This window comes from Poecilia reticulata, linkage group LG1 (assembly GCF_000633615.1).
Source record: "Poecilia reticulata strain Guanapo linkage group LG1, Guppy_female_1.0+MT, whole genome shotgun sequence".
In the NCBI taxonomy this organism is placed as follows: domain Eukaryota; kingdom Metazoa; phylum Chordata; class Actinopteri; order Cyprinodontiformes; family Poeciliidae; genus Poecilia; species Poecilia reticulata.
The window spans coordinates 12,717,244-12,738,698 of NC_024331.1; the positions used below are offsets into that span (position 1 = coordinate 12,717,244).

General features: G+C 38.6%; 4 protein-coding genes across 4 annotated transcripts in view; 3 read left to right on the forward strand and 1 right to left on the reverse strand.

The window, feature by feature from the left end:
- Positions 1-17: 17 nt before the first annotated feature.
- Positions 18-6,179, forward strand: fgf8b (fibroblast growth factor 8b). Its single transcript, XM_008409721.2, has 5 exons — positions 18-1,017; positions 1,125-1,161; positions 1,701-1,881; positions 4,255-4,361; positions 4,539-6,179. The coding sequence occupies exons 1-5, from the start codon at positions 959-961 to the stop codon at positions 4,833-4,835; spliced, it is 681 nt and encodes a 226-aa protein (XP_008407943.1). The 5' UTR covers positions 18-958; the 3' UTR covers positions 4,836-6,179.
- A 928-nt stretch (positions 6,180-7,107) lies between these two features.
- dpcd (deleted in primary ciliary dyskinesia homolog (mouse)) lies at positions 7,108-9,907 on the reverse strand. Its single transcript, XM_017304039.1, has 6 exons — positions 9,798-9,907; positions 8,433-8,513; positions 8,214-8,335; positions 7,987-8,120; positions 7,720-7,822; positions 7,108-7,421 (listed from the first exon to the last, which is right to left on the reverse strand). Exons 1-6 carry the CDS (start codon positions 9,859-9,861, stop codon positions 7,317-7,319), a joined length of 609 nt encoding a protein of 202 aa, XP_017159528.1. The 5' UTR covers positions 9,862-9,907; the 3' UTR covers positions 7,108-7,316.
- A 225-nt stretch (positions 9,908-10,132) lies between these two features.
- On the forward strand, positions 10,133-15,138 carry poll (polymerase (DNA directed), lambda). Its single transcript, XM_008409705.1, has 9 exons — positions 10,133-10,202; positions 10,949-11,092; positions 11,377-11,674; positions 12,174-12,297; positions 12,418-12,768; positions 13,149-13,322; positions 13,762-13,890; positions 14,319-14,487; positions 14,589-15,138. Exons 2-9 carry the CDS (start codon positions 10,978-10,980, stop codon positions 14,948-14,950), a joined length of 1,722 nt encoding a protein of 573 aa, XP_008407927.1. The 5' UTR covers positions 10,133-10,202; positions 10,949-10,977; the 3' UTR covers positions 14,951-15,138.
- Positions 15,139-16,622: 1,484 nt separating this feature from the next.
- LOC103465109 (zinc finger protein OZF-like) overlaps positions 16,623-21,455 on the forward strand; it is a 38,596-nt gene continuing 33,763 nt past the window's right edge. Inside the window, exon 1 of the mRNA XM_008409682.2 lies at positions 16,623-16,897. Within this exon, the coding sequence (XP_008407904.1) occupies positions 16,855-16,897 (43 nt within the window). The 5' untranslated portion in view covers positions 16,623-16,854. The remainder of the gene's footprint in view (positions 16,898-21,455) is intronic.

Below are 21,455 nucleotides of genomic sequence, written 5' to 3' on the forward strand. Positions count from 1 at the left end.
ATAGACAATAACTTGAAACACATAAATCTGCTTGAAACACGTCCATATACGAGTTTCACTTTTTCTAAAATTGACTTACTGAAATGAATTCACTTTTCGATCACACTCCACTTTTAGTGAGATGCACCTGTACAGATGAACGAGTCCCTCCGTATGAATCGGTGAAGGATTCGCACGCAGATCGTTGCAGGCTTGAGCGTCCTAACAAGGATTCAGTTTCATCTTGGCTCCAGTCTGAACGCTCCGCCTGCTCTCGCTGAGGATATTGACTTTCCCGCAAGTTAAAGTATTTAAATGTAGAGTGAGACAGATGCTGTATGTGGACTGGAGGCGACCGCGGGAAGAAAAAGAAAAAAGAAAAGAAGAAAAGAAGGAACACGCGTGTGGGTGGAAGACTTGGGGACGCAGGGACTTTACAATCCGCACGTATAGATTGACAGCGGAGGCAACTTTGTTTGCCACATTTTAAGGAGATGCGCGCATCATCTTTCCTCACAAATGACCGCACACTCCAGAGGGAAAAAAGCATCTCTTCCATGACKCGCAGAAATCCGTTCGTGAAACTAACCATCGTCACTCTTCGAGAGCGATAAAGAGGGATTAATTTCTACTTTCAAAAAAACAACAACAAACAAAACAAAACAAAAAAACCGTTTTATTGTTTGAACAACTGAATGAGTCAAAGAGGATTTGATGGAGGAGCTGGGGTGACAGCGACGCTCTTCACAAGACTTCGCTTTTTGGATTAGCGTCGCAGCGCCTTTTAAATCTTCCAGACGTTCCCCTCCTGACTGCGGAGAGGACCTGCGTCGGGACTCCTGACAGTTCTGGATCTCTTAATTGTCATGGGTTTGGCTTTCGGTGCGCAACAAGGAGGTTGATTCGAACTAAACCGAAGGCACCCATCTACGGGAATGCTATTTCTGAGGGCATCCAACGCCGAGTCAGCGAAGTATTCATGAAGCAATATTTGAACTATTACAGGATGAGGCTGAGAACATCGAGGTTAGGTTATCTGTAAGTGTTGGAGCCGCAAACAGATTATAACATGCTTTTTTTTTTCTTTTTCGTTGGTGCAAAAACAGTTATTTTATTTTTCATTTTATTTGCTGTTTATGCCGCAGGTTTCTCCAGTTCGCGGCGCTTTGCTTTTACGCACAGGTAACTCCCACTTCCAGTTCAATAAATAAATAATAAATAAATAAAATTAAAAAAAATCATGCTGCATAAAGTTGTTATTAATTTGAGTAAAACCTAAAAAGATACCTGGCCGATGACTTAACGGCAAGTAGCAACTCCCTTCAACAGGCTGCAGTAACAATGAAAACATTTTATTATGAGCGCTATGGCTGTTGGCAACTATTCAAACATCTTGAAAAATGTTAAGCTGCAGCCTAAAAGGTAATTGTTAAAACACATGTGGCTGCAGGACGGTTGAAATGATGAGGGCGAAAAAAAAGAAGAAAAGAGCACAGGGAGGGGGAGGGGGGGGGGGGAATAAGAAGAAGTCATGAAAAGGTGAAAGATCATCGGTGGTAAAAAAAAAAAAAAAAAACCAGCCTATCAGAGTGAACGCTTCTCCAAAACAGGCCACCCATAAATCAATGTTAGACCGCAAGAGTGATGCAGCTATCGGGATAAAAAAAAATAAATAAATGCATAATAATAATTCTGCGATATGTTTCATATTTTCTCGGTAGGACACTGTGCAGTCGTCTCCTAATTTCAAGCAGCACGTCACCGAACAGAGCCGGCTGTCGGACCGCATGAGCCGCAGACTGACCCGAACCTACCAGCTGTACAGCCGAACCAGTGGGAAGCACGTCCAGGTCCTGGCCAACAAGCGGGTCAATGCTAACGGGGACGACGGCGCGGTGCACGGTAGGAAGAAACACTTTATAATGACGAGCAGTCAGACGACATGTGTGTATTGTTACATCAACTTTGCGCTGATAAATCCTATAGTTTAATAACACGGTGATGTGTTTTTTTTTTTTTGTTGTTGTTGTTGTTTTTGGCAGAAGAAGTAAGGTGAATATTCTCTCCGGTAATATTATATATATATTTTTTTAATGCAGCTTCGTAAAGAAGAATCATTAATGTACATTAGAGTAAACATAATGCGAGGCATCTTTTCAACCAATAAAAAATGTAAACAATAAAAACTTAGTAGTTTTTCTTGACAGTCTGTGATTAAACAGCAACTGATAGTGCCCAAATTAAGAGTTGCAATAAATTAATGAATGAAAGTCCTCTCTTTATGGGCAAACTGTGTTAATCCTAAAATGAAGATTTGTTCTTGAAGTCAGCTGAGTTATTCTTTCTTTTTTTTTTTTTATTAGGTAGAGCAGGTCTGAGACATAAGCAAACTGAGCTCCTGCTTTTTGCCCCCAGGCCAACAGGGGGCCTCCAAGAGCTTTTGAATTTTCACATTACTCATCGTTATGAATGTCAAACAATTATGACTGTAGCCATATTGATAATTAATATGGTTTGCATAAAATTGTCCCAATAATTTTAGATTTGCGGAATAAAGAAGAATCTTTTCATTTTCTAGAATGATACATTTTATTTTAGAAATTATTTAAAGCAATAAACATTCTTTGTGTTTGTTTTTTTCTCACTTGGAGGCTTAAACAGTAGAAGAAACAACTCATTAGTTTCACCCATATTTAAGACAATTTTCTTTACTACTTTAGAACAACATTTTATGATACTGTTATACAACAGGGCACACCTAAGATGGTTAACAAATAATTACAGAACAAATTGTTAATTATGATGAATACAGCTCATAAACCATTAAGAAGCGGCTAGAGCGCATCAGCGAAAAGCCAGAGAAGAGACAAATGTTGCCCATGGGGGGGAGGGGAGAGTATTTAACTGGACTCTCCTGTTAAATACAGGAGAGAAAACTTTTTATTTTATTTTTTTATTGCAAAGCCTAAAACATGTCGTCTTATCTTCTATTACCGCTATACTTTTACAGATGCTTTAAGGCTACCTTTCCTAGCCCAGTGTGTTAATATTACAGTCATAAACAGTTATTTAATTATCATTTTGCTTCACCATTTCACACATTTTTAAAATGTTGGGGTTTTTTTTCCCAATCTGCTACTTTGATGTGTTTATAAACTACTTACTCAAACTTGTTTAATACAAACTGTAGATCATGAAAAGTTGAAAAGTAACAGGAAAGTACAGTTAAAGGACATCTCAGCATTTGATGTCTAAATATAAGACATTGGTGACATTTAAAAAAAAATGTAACTAATATACCATTAATGCTCATTAATAGTTTATGAATAATTTTTCATTTGACAGCACTGCATGTGGGAGCCTTATTGTAAAAAATAAATAAGTGACACTGCTAATGTAACTGAATTATTTTTAAAGCTTGTGTCTGATCTGAGGTCAGGTTTCCTGCATGCTGTAAACAACAAGTCTTAATTTGCGATTCATCAATAAGATCAGATCAATTAAACTTGACCCCTCCTTTTTGACTTTTTTTTGTTTTTTTGAGTCTGGATCAAAGTGTTGACTGCCAGCTCAAATAGTTCAGAGAAAAAAATATATATATTTGAAAAAGGTACAAAAGATCATGCAAGGCTAAGCATGATTTTAACAGCGGGTTGGTCCCTCATTAAATTCCACACAGGGTCTAACAGAAACCCTGGCCTGGCTCTGCTCCCACCCATCTCCGCTCCTCCATCCTCCCACCTGCTCTCTCCTACCCACTTCGACTTTATGGGTAATTTTCATTGCCTTGCAAGTCAATGCATGAATCGATTTATAAGCACTGGTTAAAGTTTGCATCTTCCTCTTCACTTGTCTCCTTCGTGTACTTTTTAAGCCTTCCTCAGGCTCAGAGAGAGAGAGAGAGGTCAGCCCCGCTCGTTTCGGCTGCACCCTCTGGGTGGGAGTCGCTCCCATAAACCCAGACCGCTGCACCGCTGCTTGTGGTTGTGTCCCTCTAACCACAGTATTTCTCACTGTCCTCTATCCCCGTCTGAGCCGGCCCACAGAGCACAGAGCCTGACGGGCCCTCGGCATCAGCCAAGGCCATGTGAAATCGCTGTCATTTGATGCTATTTTGGAAGCCCTTGATGCTGCTCGTTAAAGGCGGGCTGCTGGATCACGGCAGATAAAGAGGGGATTCATGTCGTTTTAACAACTTGGGCTGAGCAGCATCATTTTAACAATCTGCTTCATTTGTATCACGCTCATCTTGTCATCTTGTTTTTGTCTGTGCAGCTAAGCTGGAAGTGGAGACGGATTCCTTTGGGAGTCGCGTTCGGATCAAAGGGGTGAAGACGGGATACTACATATGCATGAACAAGAGAGGGAAGCTGATTGGCAAGGTGGCTCGGTCTTAATGAAGCGACACGTTGAATGCTTTTCGTTTACTGTGGCTCTTTACACGCCGCTGGGATGCACGTAAAACCAGCCAGCGAAAGCGTGCGGAAGCAAAAAAGATGACGTTTCAGATCTCCCTAAAAAAAACAAAAAAGCTCAAGCTTTTTTTCTTTCCTCCCCAGCGAAAAGGACGAGGCAAGGACTGCATCTTCACCGAGATCGTCCTGGAGAATAACTACACAGCCCTGCAGAACGCCAAGTACGAGGGCTGGTACATGGCCTTCACGCGCAAGGGCCGCCCGAGGAAGGCCTCGAAGACCAAGCAGCACCAGAGGGAGGCCCACTTCATGAAGCGTCTACCGAGGGGCCACTTGCTGAGCGACAGGAGGCCGTTTGACGTCCTCCCTCTGCCCGTCCCCGTGCAGCCTCTCAGCAGGCGGACTAAACATTCCCATCACCAGCGCTCTGGGGGACGCTGAGGACCGAAACCACTGAAGAGGAACAACACAGAAGAACCACTTCAAGAGAAAGCATAGTGTGAACTCAAGTGCCCAGATACTTTTTTTTTTTTTTTATTTGCCTCATTTCTGGACTTCTTACGTACTTCTTGGTTACTGGGTTTTATGTAAACTATCTAATCTGCTAGTTATTTACAGACTGTAGCGAGATTTCCCCCCTATCTTTGGCTATTAAATCAGGGCATTTTACGAACTGGAGAGCTCAAAAAAAAAAAAAAAAAGAAATCTCATAAAGGGTTAGACGTTAGCCAGCTCAGCGTTGAAAAGAATGTTAAAAAGTGAAGCTAGACGTGGCAGCTATCTGTGGTTACAGCGTCTCTCAGTCGACGTGCTCTCTCTGAGAATTTTGTAACCCGTTTTGTTTTTCTACGTATACGGATATATTTTTACTGTAAAAATGTAAATTACATCAAATGATGGATATATTTATTGTAGAGTGTATATTAAAACCACTAAAGAGTTTCGTAAGCTGCTTGTGTGCTCTCTTGTGGTTGTTTTCCAAACTAGAAGCTAGCATACCAACCAGCCCCCTCCACGCCCCCAAAAAGGAAAAAAAGTTTTGTTTTTTTTTGTTTTTTTTCTTCGTCTTCTTCAAGCTGAAAACCTAGATAACTGAGGGGCAATATCTGTGACAGGCTACTGAATTCAATGTGCTCAGCAAGTGAGACTTGGGCCTGAATGGTCTGAGCTATGCATTAAAAGCGATGAGGTCAGCCCACCATTTTGGCTCAAACAAAGGTTACCACCATGTAGTTGCATTTCTCACGATCGCACACCGTAACCCTCTGATCAAATGGGCCCTTTGTGGGACCTCATATAAAAGGGCATGTTATACAATAGTGGGTTCGAATAATAACACGAGGAGGGGTCAGTTATCAAAAAGAAGCCAGTCACACAGGGGGAGGGGTGGTGGAGAGGAAGCTGAGGGGAGGCAGGGGAGGAGGGGGGGGAAGCACCAGGGCCTGTGTGGCAAAATGTGGCATCAACTGAAAGAGGGGGAATGGCTGGGAAGAGGCATTCGGGAATGAAAGGGAGGCAAGAAAGAAACCCTCTTCCCAGAAGCAGTTGAGCATGACCGTCAAAGGCCAAATGACAGGGGAGAGGAAGACCCTAAACAGAGGAGTTGGGCTTCTCTCACCAAGCATGAGCTGGATGTCAAATTCGTTAAGTTTGTGCCTCCTGGTGCAGGACCATGGACTTTTTTCCCCACTTTCTGTCTACTTACAACCACAAACTATAACCTATTTAAGTGGTATTCTGTGTGGCAGACTATTTATTTCAACTCAATATTAAAAAAAAAAAAAAGAAGCTGAATCGTCCCCTGATGAAATGTGATCAAATGCTGTTTTGTCACTTCAGGGTTTGGCGAAGAAGAAGAAGAAAAAAACAAAAGTTCCTTCCCCAACAGAATTCCCAAAACAACAAGACTGGCTGGTTTAAACGTTTTCTTGTGTCCTGTCCGTTCCATCTGGAAGAAGACAAAGCACAATGGTGAGAGAGGACCTGTGGTTTTGTCTCTGCTTTTTGCACTTGCTTTCTGGGTTTGGACAAGCGGCGAAAAATGCAAGGAATCACAAGGTTGAAACAATCTATATTTAAGTGCCATTGTCCCGTTTAAACAGCACTACCGCTTTTTTTTTTATACTGTTACACTGTTTAAGCATTTCAGTCAAACTGATTGTATTTCTTTAATATGCAGCGGGGAAAAAAACACCAATTTGTCTTTTTTTTTTTCCTATTGTACTTTTTTCTTTTAAAAGAAAGAGACAAAAACTTTCATTTTATATTTATTTTATCAAAAGGGCAGTGCAAGGCAACTGGAAATATAATTTCACCGATTTGAATTTATTCCTAAAGTCGAATCCGTTTATAGTTTCCGCAGCATTTCAACCGACGTGTGTTGTGACAGGAAACGGTGAAACAAGCCTGCGCGATGGCTTTCAGGGTGGCCAACGGCGTGCAAACAACATGAGGGAATTCATTTAACACAAATGAGACGTCGTCGTAACCGTGACCTCTGAACGAACAAGCATAAAGCATTGTGTGTCCGGAGTGTTTTACAAGGACATCAGTGAAAGCAGAGTGGTAGGTTATGTGACCCTCCTACCACCCCCCGCCGGAAAAAAGAAAACACCTTCAAATGAAGTGCAGTAAAACAATAAATACATCTTTAGGGAACCGAGAAAATGAATGAACTTGCAAAGTTCTTAAATCAAGGTTTTAGAAATGCATGTGTGGTGTTGTTTTTTTTTTTTTATTAATACTGTCTACATCAGATTGAATAATTAACCATCAAAACTGAAAGCACTAGCCCAGAGACAAGGCACTGAGGATGCAAACAAAAAGCTTAAAAACAAGCTTGCGGGTGAGGAGGGACATGACAATCGGAGGCGCTGCCTGAAACGCAGCCCTCTATCATTTTCTTTTCATCATACTCAGAATTCACTGGGTTGTACAGTCGACGTCCCCTTCACCGGTCCCCTTCAGTTTCTTCACTTCCTTCAGCAGCTCCTGCTCCAGAGCTAAAATCTCTTTGGGTTTCTGGTACTGGACAAGCGAGAAGAAAGGAAACGGTCAACCTAGAATTACTTTGAGACACACATATATAGACCCTTTTTTTTTATATGAATGCAATTTAGAATTGTAAAAGGAACAGACGGAGACACAATTGAAAAACTTTTTTTTTTTTTTTTTTAGTACTGATAAAATAAATTTTTTTTTGGAGAGACAGAATAAAACAGATCTAGCACTCTGCATTTAATCGTCTTTTTTTAATTGTTAAAATGGTCAACATTAGAGGGAAAAAAACCCCCATAAAATAATCATTAGAGWGTGTGTGACTTACACTGACTATTAAAGTGTTGTTGGCATGCGTGTAACTGAGTGCAGAGCCGTCAAGTGGCAGATGGCTTCGATCCAGATCAGGAACACTGAACTTCTTATAATACCTGGGAAGACATGAAGAAGATGGCATAACGTAGCCATAGAACTAATGGATGTATTGCAAACAGTGCCATCTATACTTTAGGCATAAGAACTGAATCCCAGTAAGCACACTTTACAAGAACAAGAAGGTGCTCAGGAAAATGCCACTGGTTTTGAGCAAATGTACTTTTTATTTGTGGTCTTTATGATGATGCATCTCTCAGACGGCTCCATGGAAACGCTGAAGACATCCTTGGCATAGGGAAGGTTACGGATTCGCCACTGAAAGCTGGTTTTTGTGTCTTTGCGCATAAACACCGGCTGAAGAGACAAAATAGAATTTAAAAAAAAGGCATTCATTTTAAAGAACTTATGGTTTAAATGTATTGGATACATAAATAATAAAAAACCCACATTGGAGCAGTTTTCTTTAATGACATCGGAGTGAAGAGCTGCAGGTACGTTTACTGGCTCCCCGACTTCTACCTGCCACACACCCTGAACTCCCAGCGTGCTTTTCTGCCGCCACTTTCTAGCTGTAACACGCAGTGTTTTAGTAAAACACAATGAAATATTACAGACACCATGCGTTATTAATCTGCAGATGTGTCGAGCAGAAAATCAGCTGCTTACAGATGAGTTCATCTGTTTTCAAGTCGTACTCTTCAGCCATTTCTTTTCCATCTGTGAAGAGGTAATGGATCTTCCTTTTCCCTGAAGGTCAAATATAGAAACAAATGAACAATTCCACTGTACACAAAAATAAAAACAGTACGAATCAAAATTGTTAAGATTTTTTTTTTATCAAATAGCAATTCTGAATGAATAGATTGTTATTTATGATCAAAGAATTAAAAATCCGGGGTTAGTCTAAAAATACCAACAAACATTTACCTGCAATTGTACAGAGAAGCCCAAAATTATTCACATTACTGGCAGATTTAGGTTAAATGTAATATCTAAATTTTTACCAACATGATTCTTAAGATTGAAAGTAATGTAAATTACAAGTTTTGGACTGACTAAGCCAAACTTGAATCTGATAAAGAATCTTTGGGGAAAAAAAAAATAAAGATTAGAGTTGTGGGACAGAGGCTTACCGATCTTAAAGGGCTGGAAATGTTCAATAAAATGAAATTGCTGTCAAATTTCCAGTGAAAATGCACCAAAAGCTATTGAGTTTGATGGCTTGTTGTATATAAATATATATATTTTTCATTTTGCTTTTCATTAATCATTTTTCTTAGTTGTATTATCCACTGATATATACATGTCTGATTTCCTACCAAGAACAAACTTCTTGGTTGAATGAAAATAGTCCTAAACCTAAATCTGTCAGGGGAATGAATAATGTTGGGTTTACCTGTCCAGTAAAGGTATGTAGGTCTTTAACACGACTCTATACTGCACTCTTGTGGCCAGATTGTGATTTGGATTTTTTTTTAATGTTTTTTTTTWAAATATATAATTTAATGTATTTATTTATTTACTTTTATTAACTGAAAAGTATTGAACCAAATACTAACCAATGACTGCTTGATAGACAACTGTCAAGTCAGTAGTATTTGTGAAGACCATAACAACATTTCTGTGTTAAAACTGCATTTCTGTTGGTCTAATGTAATATGAAAATTGTGTAGAATATTTCTGTGCACCTTTTCATTTTCCATTTCAACAATATGTTTAAGTACACTTTTGTCTGACTAATAACGGATTTCATACGTGATAAGCAAAAGTGGCATTGAGATAGATTAATTTTGAGGTACCTCTGGTTAATTTACACTGATAAACATATTCTATTTTGTGTGTATTATTTCCTATTCCCATGGAAAACCTCATACTTATTAAGTATGTGCGGTTTCCACTCATTTGTAAAACGAGTTCGTTGCCTAGTAACACGAACTACACAGGTAGCTACCAGCTTACTTTAAAGAAATTAACTCATAGCGTCTACGAGACAAAATAAATTCTGGTGATAATATGTTATGTAATGCTTACCGTCCTGTATCAAAGCCGTTTTCTGCGAAGATTTCAGGACATCGATCCAGTTTTGCACGGCCATGTTTCCATGAGGGCCACTTCCGTATTCAACTTGTAACCCCAGCAACCTGATGACGTAAACAAAAAAAGTTAACTCGTCTTACAGGAGTTAACTTTGTAAGACGTTAATTATTATTGAATTATTAATTCAATAATAATTTTTATACAATTAAAATTTATTAATTCAATAAACAAATAAAGGTACACAATGCAATTTTTTACTATATAAATTCTGAAAATGAACCAAAGACACACTTTGGGCTTAACGTAATGGTTGCGCCACACCCGGAAGTGAAACATTTAAATTGCATGTTTTACTTCCTCTGTCATAGTTACCGTGTTTATGGTTGGAGTAAAACTGGGGTAAGAGCTGAGATTTTAAGTTTGAGATTTCACTTTTAAGCCAAGCAGTTTTCTTTACGCTGTCAAACCTGAGCTCAAAATCGAAACGATTTATTAAAAACCCACATGTTTATACGTTAAACGTCAACTTAAATTACAGCTAGCTTGCTACTAGCACAACACAGGCAGCAAAAACTAGTGGGTAAGCTGGTTTTAGACTAGCGAAGATGTCTTTTTGTTAACCGTTTGGAAATGTTAGTGATGTGAAGTCCAGATTAAATACCACAGTAAAAACTTTAAATGGTGCTGCATGAGTTATTTATAGTTCTGCTGCAAGAGTTGATGTAATCGTACAAGGTATGCTTACTCAAGTGCTATTCCATGTTACAGATTCCTATATATTGAAGCTCTATTCCATCTTTAAGAGGAAGGTTAAATATTAGACTAAAGAGAGATTTTGTGTCATTTAGCATAACAGCTAACCTATGGACTTACTTTGTTAAATAATACACTTTGCTCAAAAGTAATTATCATAATCAGTTTTATTTATAATGCAAAGTCACACAGTTTTGATTTTATAGTCTATCCTAAGTGGAGATAATGTGCAGGGATTTGAAGTCATTTTGTCATTGGTAACAGTAAATCCAGGCTTTTTTTTTAAGATTACAGATGATTCAAATGAAGCACTTCTTCTGGTAATCTATATGATAAATAGTGTATGCTGCAGAGCTCCATACTGCATTGTTTTAAACTGCTTTATGCCACAGGGCGGTGGCTCCTCCCTCCAACAACCAGGATGGAGCCTCGACACGGGATCATGAAAGCCTTCCCCAAAGTTAAACGGACTAAAGTGTTGCAGGAGAAGGACGTGCCTCCCCTCAAGAAGAAAACAGAGGAACATGATGTCACAGGTTGCTATTTTTGCCCTTGTGAGCTGTATGTAGTCTGACACAGGCAGTTTGAAAAATATCATTGGTACAGTATTGGGTAAAGATGGTTATGGCCCTTTTCTACAAATTCTTTCCCAAGTTGCAACCACAAACTTCCATGCTTAATAATATAGGAAAAAGTTTTAAGTTATATGAATATTTATGGGTGGTGTACGAAGCAAATTATCAAGATAAACAAATCCTCACTAGTCTTCAGAATCTGATAAGCATTCTGTTATTGCTTATTTTTTGCTTTCCTGCTTCAGGAGACTTCTTTAATGGCGTCACAGTGTATCTTCTGCCTGCTGGAATCGGAAACGCCAGATGCCAGATCTTCCACAGGCAAATCCAGCAGAACGGAGGGCAAATCCAGAGTTCGTTGTCCCCCTCCGTCACTCATGTTGTTGTTGATGACACTATGGACAGCGACAGGGCTCTGCGCCTGATGAAGGTGGATCGTCTGCCATCCGATGTTCATCTGGTGAAATGCACCTGGTTAAGCTTGTGTATTAGTGAGAAGAAAGTCCTGGATGAGGAAAACTACAGCCTTCTGTTACCCAAAAGGTTCGGCATCTAATTATTCTTTATTCTAGAACGTAGTTTCAATAATGTCTTGAAACTATTGCCACTTTTATTTCTGTCATATTTGATCAGTTTTCACATGTTCACTTACACATTAGGTCTGGGCATTTGTCATGCATTTTATCATTGGTCATGAAAAATGTCTTGTCTGTTCCAAGAGAGCATCAATAATTATCAGTAAATTGGACGTTTGATTAAATGCACTTCATATGTTCAGTTTAAATCACAGTTCTTTAAGTAAGTGGTGTTCTGAATTAGCCTAATTTAAGTGGAAATGTTTATTTAAGAACGATATTTTTGTTTGTGCTGCTATGAATACTGTGCAATGTACAGCCATAAAGTTTCGTGGTCATTTTTAACATTATCACCATAATACCACAAAGTACTGTGATAGAGTTTTACACATTCTTTTGACAATTCATTTAAGAGAAAAGCAACTCAATTATCAGTCTAACAACATTTTTTATGGGATTTCACACAGGGACTCGGAATCAAAGCATGAAGGTACAGAAGACAAACAATCAGAAAATACTGAACATCCTGCTGAAACAACCACAGAGCCAGAAAGTCTGCATCTTACCATGCAGGAGGAGACTCTAGACATAGTAAGTTTCCATGTACCAGCGACATATTTACTTCTGTCGACAACTATGCTTAGGCTCTGAACTCAAGAAGGCAATTCATGTTGCATCATCATTCGCATTTTATGTTGCTTCTGCTTCTAGACAATCCCAAAGGCCAAAGAAGAAGCTAACAGAGAAGAAGACGGCGTCTCTCAGAGCGACCTAGAAGCCCTCCTCACCGGACGGCACCCTAAAGAGGAGACTCCCGGCTCCAGCACAAACTCCGGTCCAGATGCAGCTGCTGCTGCTGAAGCTCAGAAGCCCGTTTCAGGAAAGTGGGTCTGTGCTCAGTCTTCTCAGTGCAAAGCTATCAACTTCAACAAAGACATCACAGACAAGCTGGAAGTGTTGGCCAAGGCCTACACACACCAAGGAGACAAGTGGAGAGCACTGGGCTACTCCAAGGCTATCAACGCACTGAAGAGCTTCCACAAGCCCGTCACATCATATCAGGTAGCCTATAGAAAGCTTTCTTAGCTGGTTTTGTATAATTTACTTTAACTGTGCCACTTTGTACACACAAATATATGATTTGAACTGGTGAATTGTATCTCTAGCTGTATGTTTGGGGTCATTCTTTAAATTACACAAAGGTGTAATCCACAATTTACATATTTGCTAACTTCTGAAGGCAAATTATTACGCTGGGATTTTATTTAGATGTGCCAAATTCAAATGAGCTGAATAGACATGCACACCCCAAACCTGTTTTTGTTGATCAATCATAATGTGAATAAACAGCACTGATGTTTATGGTTGCAATGTAAAAATGTTTTTAGGGGGATTCATCATTTTTGTTTCTCCCCCCCTCCGGCCCCCACCTTTGGTGTTAGGAAGCTTGTCAGATCCCAGGAATAGGAAAACGCATGGCAGATAAAATAGAAGAAATTATGGAGAGTGGCCACCTGAGGAAGCTCGATCACATTGGAGAGGCCGTGCCTGTCTTGGAGCTTTTCACCAACATCTGGGGAGCAGGAGCGAAAACGGCACAACTTTGGTACCAACAGGTAAAAACAAAAACATTATCAGCACTACAGAGATCCGGGGCTGTAGCACCTCGGCCCATATTTAATATCTGTTACGTCATAGATTATGTTTGAGTGATTAAAGCTAAAATAATGCATCGACTTCAGTTTATTAGTCAAGTTGTTTGTAAAGTTTTCTATCTAGGGAAACCCAGCCGACTGCATTGAGTCATTAGCTACGCGTTTTGACCAAGTCCCAGTTTCTTGCCTGCGTATTGTGCCGTATCCAAAATTGATCTTTGTAACTTTTGTTTTTAATGTTTTGCTGTTGAATGTCATTAAACTACTACTGAAACCTATTATAAATATACTTTTTGTATTATTATTTATTTTTTTTACTTCTTTTACCTTTTGTTTAAAGGTAAATTATTTCATAGGAAAAAAAAAGCATGATTTCTGAATCTCCTGATTTGTCTTGCAGGGCTTCCGCACCCTAGACGACATCCGAACAAAAGCCCACCTGACCAGCACTCAGAAAATAGGACTGAAACACTACGATGACCTTCTAGACCGAATGCCTAGAGAAGAGGCGGCAGCCATAGAGAAAGTGGTAATGTATATTCATTTATAATACTGCAAGCATTTGGTATTCTCTGGCTGAAATACCTTTGTTCCTTTTATCATGTCAATGTGTTTAGCAAGAAATTGGGCGAGGTGGGGGTGAATCACCCTCAAATTATAGCCCTGAAATAGAGCTGTGCTGTTTAGTGGAGCGCAGTGAAAATACAAACATTATACAAAATTATACACCAAATACTTTAGCTCAACAAATAAATATGCGATTATGTGTGAGGAGAAATAAACGAAGGTGTGAAAACAAACCAAAAGCAAAGTTGTGATACAACCTCCAGTTGTATTGGAAAGAGAAGCTAGATGGATGAACAGCGAGTTGGGCTTGCTACAATCAGTAAAGATATAAAGGACAGTGATTTGGCTCCAAGATAAATTCTATGACTCATAAGTTTTTATCCTTTGCAGGTGAGGGATGCTGCACATGCCGTCGATGGCGGCCTCGTGGCAATGGCGTGCGGCTCTTACCGTCGCGGGAAAGCGACGTGTGGAGATGTGGACGTTCTTATCTCTCACCCTGACGGCAAGTCCCACAAGGGAGTTTTCAGTAAGGTCTTGCAGATTCTCCATGACGGTGGTAAGCCCTTTACTATCAGATAGACACACGTTTTTTTATTTTCTTTTTTTATATTGTTCTCATTTATAATAATGAAAATAACATCAATCTGTATTTCTAAGGGTTTCTAACAGATGACCTGGTGAGCCACGAAGACAACGGAGAGCAGAAGAAATACATGGGCGTTTGCCGTTTGCCAGAGCCCGGTCGGCGCCACCGCAGGCTGGACGTCATCGTCGTGCCTTACGAGGAGTTTGCCTGCTCGCTTATGTATTTCACCGGCTCGGCCCACTTCAACCGCTCGATGAGAGCGCTGGCAAAGACAAAAAATATGAGCTTATCGGAGCACTCGCTAAACAAAGACGTGGTGCGTCAAGGCAGCTTGAAGATGCACGGTGGCAACCCGCTTCCCACGGCGACGGAGAAAGATGTTTTTAGACTTATAGGGATACCGTACAGACCACCTCAAGAAAGGGACTGGTGATGATCTCCAAAACAATTTTTTTTGCTTTTAGAAAAAGAGAGCTTGGTATGTTTTTATGAATGGTAAATCAGGAATTATGCAAACACACTTCATTTATATTTTTAAAAAAAAAACATGGAAGTGTTTCACTAGCTAATTTATTTTGCAAAATATAAAGTCTGGATTCAGAATAAAGAGGATTATGATGAGGTTTGTTGATCTGGAGAGCTTCACTGCAAATGGGGCTCTTGTCTCAAGGAATCTTTGGAAAATGGGGAGTGGACTGTATTTATTTAAACACTGGCTGCCAATGTTTTCACCAACATATATAGAAAAAACTGGGGATGAGAAGAAAAATAAAGGCTGAAAATACACATACTAATACTTGTTTCCAGATACTTATTCAACTTCCAAACTTCCGCTGACAAGAAATTACGATAAATACACTTCTTTAGTTCTGCACTCAACATAAGATGTCGTGGTACGCTGCAGCAGCTCCCTTCCCTCCAGAGATGAAACATGTTTCAGGGACCTCAGCAAAGACAGGCTATTCCTCCTTACATCTGAAGTTGAGATAAAATTCTCTATGGGCAAATAAAAATTGGTGAAATAGTCCTTTAGCCCACAAAGGTATGTGTTAATTATTTTTTCCTTGAGGTTTAGATTTTGTTTTATTTACACTAACAAAAGTAGTATCTTATTACTTTTAAAATAGATAAACAATCTGAAAAAACAAGCTCCTCTGCCTCCACCCTGTGGTCCTTCTGCCATTTGTGGAAATACACTGTTAGGTTGGAAACAACCACTCATGGCCAGGAGGAGGATCTCAGTGCTGTCAATCAAGCTTGTGTGCGCTGCCCACTACCTCGCCTTTGCTCTCTGGTAATAACTGCTCAAGCCAGTTAGCATAACTAATGATAGCAGTGGATAAACAGTGTTCCTGGACTGGTAAGTTATTTTTCTGCCAGTAGCACATTTAGTAGCACGTACACAAACTTGACTGACAGCGCTAAGACCCTCCTTCTGGCTCTGACTGGTTGTTTTTGACTGAGAAAGGTGCATTTCTGCAGATGGCAAGAGGAGCTCAGGGAGGAGGTGAAGAAGTGTGATTTTTTTTAATATACTAGGGTATTTGGGGTAACATAATAGCAGATAAGTTGGATAAGGAGGCAGTCACCAAAGGAGTTATTGGTATGCCAATAAAGTTATCTAAAACCGAAGGCAAAAGCATAGTTTGTAAAGAAAATAAGTTATAGAAAATGAGGTGGGGTAATAAAAATAAATATAAATAATTTGCTGTATAGGACACAAAATACAGTTGATATAAGAATTAGAGGAATAGACAGGAGGGAGGAGATCATTCTAAATACAATAAGAACCGGTCATACTTTTTTGAAAGGGGGACGTCTTACTGGTTTATTGGTGTGTAGTACCACAGAGAGGATAGAACACGTTTTTATTAGTTACAGAAAATATGACGGTCAAAGAATATCATTGATTGTGGAAATAGGTTTTAATAAAGATTTGAAATTTGAAAATATGATTGTTGCAAGGAGCTCCATATTGTTCCGATAAATTGTAATGAACGGAAAGATTTTTCGTTTCTTTTTTTAAATACTGGAGAATTTGAGGAAATGTAGTAAGTAGTAACATCCAATAGATGGCAGTAGTGCAACATTGATGGGTGCAAGATCCTTTTAAAAACTAAGGAAGAAGAACACAGTGAATTTGAGGAAGAGCAACGTGCTTCGTTGAGTTTGGATGGAAACTGAACTGTATCTGCTCAGTAATTGCTAAAAGAGCATCATAGGAGGAGGCAACAACAAAGACGGGGAGGCAGCAGCTCAAATGGTGGTAGAGACCTGCTGTCGGAGACATTTCTGAAGAAGCTTAAAAGGGACAAAGAAAATAACCTGCGACAGATCATGGAGGCTGTTTTCAACCAGAAGGTTCTGCTAAACGGATTAGGTTTGTATGTTTTCATGACAGTTGCAGTTGAGGAACATTTTAAGACAACTAATAGATCAGTTACCTAAAACTCAAATTTAGCCAGTGGACATTTTAAACGAGCGACGTCCGCCATGGATTAGCATTGTTATGGTAAGTAGCACTTCAAGAGAGCAGAAGAAATCTTGTTTTTTTTAACAATAACAATATTTGTTGTTAATCAGTTGCTAAGAGATGAACACGTTTTCTGGTAGCAAAGTGCCTTGGGTTGCCGCCCGTCCCGTAATTTTCTGTTAAATGTGATTTGTTCCGTATTCTACAAATGTGAATGTGTAATAATAAAAAAGTGGTGACCGAGTTACTGTTTGACTCACGGTGTTGATGTTGCGATATAGAGCTTTGGAGCTGACGTCACTGCGTATGACGTTTGTGTCTCTCGGCGCCATCTTTGGAGTCCACAGACCAAAACAAACAAGTCAGAACACCGGTGTTTTCATTGTGTTACCGACCACAGTGAAGTTGTTTTCAAGTTGGATAATGGATATCCGGCGCTCCGCGGAGTAAGGGGCGTTCAGCTCAAGGTTGATCCGATTTATGAACGCTAATTTCGGCCAGCTGTTCTTTACCGCTCCCTCCTCAAGCGCTCAGAGTTTCACATAGGGACCGTCAATTTTCCGAACCAAACAGTCCTGTAAATAAATGCCTTGTGGTATTAATGCTATTACATGAGGCGCACTATCCTTTATTCAAATTTTAAGCCATATTCAATAATTTAAATATTAAATGTTTTCTTCAATAGCTTCCAAATCGTGTCCCCCATTACCTCAAAATCTGTGAAATTGTTCTACTAGACTGTATAGATGAGGCACACTCATCTTTTATTACATTTTAACACCTTTTATATATATATTTTAGCAATTTCTGTAGTCAAAATTTAGTATTTTCCTTCCAATAGTTTCTAGGTCATGCCAGCTATTAACTCAAAACAGTGTGAAATTATTCTACTAAACTATATAGATTAGGCATATTTTTATTCCATTTTGACCCTTTTTAAAAAAAAATGTAACTAAAAAATTATATTTAAAAAAGTATTTTTGAAAAATGTTCATAAAATGTATTACCTCAGATGATCATCACTTGTTACCTGTAATGTTTAATTACATAAAATTCTAGGACAGGATTTATTTCATTACATGTTCACTTACCTGAAATATGTTAAATGCAAGAAATATTTATTAAAGTGTGATCCATTTCATAAAATTTGTCACCTTTATTATTTAATTACACGTTACATGTTTAAAGATGGGCTCTTTAATCTGGTTTGTGTCATGATGTGGCGGTGGACACAAACGCAGCAGGCAGTGGATGTACTTTATGAAGATGTTATTTTTAATGAACTAAACAAACTAACTAAATCCAAAATCCAGGGAAAACAAGGAAATCCAAAACACAATGAAACAGGAGACATGAGGGATAACAAACGTAACGACTGGCAAGGTGGTGAGCAGGATAACAAGCTGGACTGGTGAGTTGTGACTGAAAAAGAGGAGCTTAAGTTGTGGGAAATTAGCCTAAATGAGAAGAGTGATAGCAGGTGTGAGTAATTTAGCACAGGAGCTGCTGAGGGAAGGGGGGGAAGGTGGCACAGGGAAACCAAGGAGATCTGCTGGGAACACAAACGGGGAACTGAAAAATACTTCTAATACAAAAGACACTAAGAGTAAAGAAAACCTGATGAACTAGGAGAGAAAGTTATGAGGGAAACCATAACCGAACCTAAATAGAAACTAGGCTGATCTAACAACAATAAGAACTAAGGAACACAGAGCAAGAGAAACTAGACAATCTAAACAAAGATATTTCTTTGTTTAGAAATATCTAAACAAAGAATGACTAAAGAAAGATACAGTCTCAGACATGGAAGAATAACTGAACCTATGGTGATCAAATTAAGAAATAAACATTACCAGAAACCCTGCAGGGAGGCTGATATAAGAAATAACTRGAAGGATAAAATAGAATTAAACTATAGTCATTAAAGAAGGCTTGACATGGACTCAGACAAACAAGGAAAAGCAATAATATAATTCTAATAACTACACTAAATACCTCTAATAATATCAAAAGGACCATGAAGGGCTAAACTAAAGTGAATTAAAACATGAAGCTAAATAAAATGAAAAGCAAAACAAACCCAAAAACCCAGTGTCCTGACAGATGTCTGATTATAATTGTTTACTTTAATCACATAAAATATTTATTTAAAAATATAATCTTTCATGATTATTACCTGAAATATTTTAAATATCAATTTTTTACTTAAAATGTGATTCATTTCTTCACCTGTTTACATGCAACTTGAAGTGCTTGAATCAAACAATTCATGAATGTTTAATACATGAAATTATTAAATGAGAGAAAACAGCCACTTCCAACTGTATTTCAACACAAATGGTTCATGTTCAGAGTCTGCAGCCTTGCTGATCTTCTCTCGTGGGATTTCTTCCTCAGCCTCTCCAACTTGCTGTTCTTCTATTGCCTCCACTACTGTGTTTTCATTATTTACATTTTACATGTCCACTGACAAAACTCGGACCATGCTACATAAACAAAATCATAGCCAAAAAAATATGACGCAACACCAACAAAGCAAATTTAGACACTCACCAGAATGGAAATGTTTGGAGCAAACTTGTAGATATCTGGGGATGTTGGAGAACGTAATATCAGGTCGCCTCAACCGCTGACACCCAGGACATTTGTTTTCTTTTCGTTAGCTCCAATAGCTTAGCCTCCTCGCGTTGTTTCCAAGCAGGAAAATAGTGTAACGAAAGTCCGTTTTCCATCTTTTTACCGTTTCAGTCGTGTGATCGGACATTACAGACAATAACGCAGCAAGTTTGTACCATAGCTAAATTATTTTTAAGTAACTTGATTAAAAAAAATTGCGAGACTTGTTTTTGTCGGTTAAGTTTAACAGAGAGGACCCCAAAGATGGCGCTGATGTCCCTCCGTCTACAGCAGTGACGTCACTCTCCGAAGCTCTACTGTGCCCAACTGCTTTCTGGGTAACAGACCAACCGACACGCTGCCGCCGTGTACATTTAAATGGACTGGTCCCTTATTTTAGTTTCTGAAAGGTGGCAACCCAAAAAGTGCCAAAAAGTAAACATCTGACTTTTACTTTTGCAAAATTTACCAATTAAATTTCTTGTGTCTAAACAGAGTATTTCAAAAGAATTTATGTTGTATAAACAATAATTAATTTGGTGTTGAGATGAGCGCTTTTTTCTGGTGGCGAACTGCTCCGTAGTATAAATCAGACTTTTGCCGATAAAAGTGTGCTCTGAGACACCGCGGGGTTTAAAATCTTTCGGATATTTTTTCAGTATTTTTGTGTTTGTTGCTGCACACACACAAAAAAATTATTGGTGGTATTTATATGAAAACTAGAAAATTTTTGAAGAAATTTAATCGGGGCCTGCCAAAGTGTGCCCGTCGTTTGAACCCAGCGTTCTGATACTAAAAATTAGCATCAATGCTAAAGTAAACTACAATGTACTCAATAGCATGTGGAGAGTCACAAGCATATTGCGTAACAATATGAGGAAGAGCAACGTGCTTCGTTGAGTTTGGATGAAAACTCAGCGAAGTTGAGTTTTCATCCAAACTCAACTTTGTATACATATCAATGTATATTGGTATACATTGATATGCAATGTATATCAATATATATTGTATATCAATTGTATATTGATATACAATATATATTGTATATCAATATATGTATATTAATATACATATATTGAATGTATATTGATATACATTCAATATCTTAAAATAATTGTATAAGCTAAAATTAGCCAAAATGCTAATTGTTGCTCAAAAAACATAAGATTTCTTCTGCTCTTTTGAAATACTACTTAACTTACAATAAGTACTACTCAACAAGAATTGTGCAGTTATGTTTTTCTGTAAAGTGAAAGTTTTTCTTTTTTTGTCATTGTTTTATAATAATATTTACCACCAGACATTCAATACAAAAGCAAAAGTCAGATTTATACTACGCAGCAGTTCGTCACCAGAAAAGAGTGCTCATCTCAACACCAAATTAATTACTGTTTATAAAACATAAACTCTTTTGAAATACTCTGTTTAGACTAGAGGATGTGCTGATCAGGTTTTTTTCCTGCCGATACCGGTCACCCAGGAGGGCTGATCACTGATACCGATCACATAATTATAATTTTTTTAATCATAAGCACTACGGTTACATTATGTGGAAAACGGAACCATGAACTCACCTTAATTTACATAAAAGCTTCAAAATGGCTTTTTCCAAGAAAAAAAAACAAAACGGGCATTGTGCAAATTGTACTGCTATCGGTAATACTATCTTTAACAGATGACTGAAAACGTATGAAGGCTCTGAAGAGGCTAAATAATGCAAAAGGTCAAAATGAAACCTCTCAACATTGCCAAAAGATTCAAGTATAAAACTTAACATTCAAAGGCAAATACAGGTTCCATTACAATAAACAATCCAGAGTTAATGAATGAAAACTTCCTGATAGCATGG

What these genes read in the sequence shown, in the direction of transcription:
- dpcd (XM_017304039.1), bottom strand. Translation starts at nt 9,861, where the DNA reads ATGGCCGTGCAAAACTGGATCGATGTCCTGAAATCTTCGCAGAAAACG. An exon ending in GAAAACAGATGAACTCATCT is followed by an intron (nt 8,336 to 8,432) that starts GTAAGCAGCTGA and finishes TGCGTGTTACAG; the next exon opens with CTAGAAAGTGGCGGCAGAAA. An exon ending in ACAACACTTTAATAGTCAGT is followed by an intron (nt 7,422 to 7,719) that starts GTAAGTCACACA and finishes TCGCTTGTCCAG; the next exon opens with TACCAGAAACCCAAAGAGAT.
- fgf8b (XM_008409721.2), top strand. Translation starts at nt 959, where the DNA reads ATGAAGCAATATTTGAACTATTACAGGATGAGGCTGAGAACATCGAGG. An exon ending in CGCTTTGCTTTTACGCACAG is followed by an intron (nt 1,162 to 1,700) that starts GTAACTCCCACT and finishes TTTTCTCGGTAG; the next exon opens with GACACTGTGCAGTCGTCTCC. An exon ending in GAGGGAAGCTGATTGGCAAG is followed by an intron (nt 4,362 to 4,538) that starts GTGGCTCGGTCT and finishes TTTCCTCCCCAG; the next exon opens with CGAAAAGGACGAGGCAAGGA.
- poll (XM_008409705.1), top strand. Translation starts at nt 10,978, where the DNA reads ATGGAGCCTCGACACGGGATCATGAAAGCCTTCCCCAAAGTTAAACGG. An exon ending in AGAGGAACATGATGTCACAG is followed by an intron (nt 11,093 to 11,376) that starts GTTGCTATTTTT and finishes TTCCTGCTTCAG; the next exon opens with GAGACTTCTTTAATGGCGTC. An exon ending in AGCCTTCTGTTACCCAAAAG is followed by an intron (nt 11,675 to 12,173) that starts GTTCGGCATCTA and finishes GATTTCACACAG; the next exon opens with GGACTCGGAATCAAAGCATG.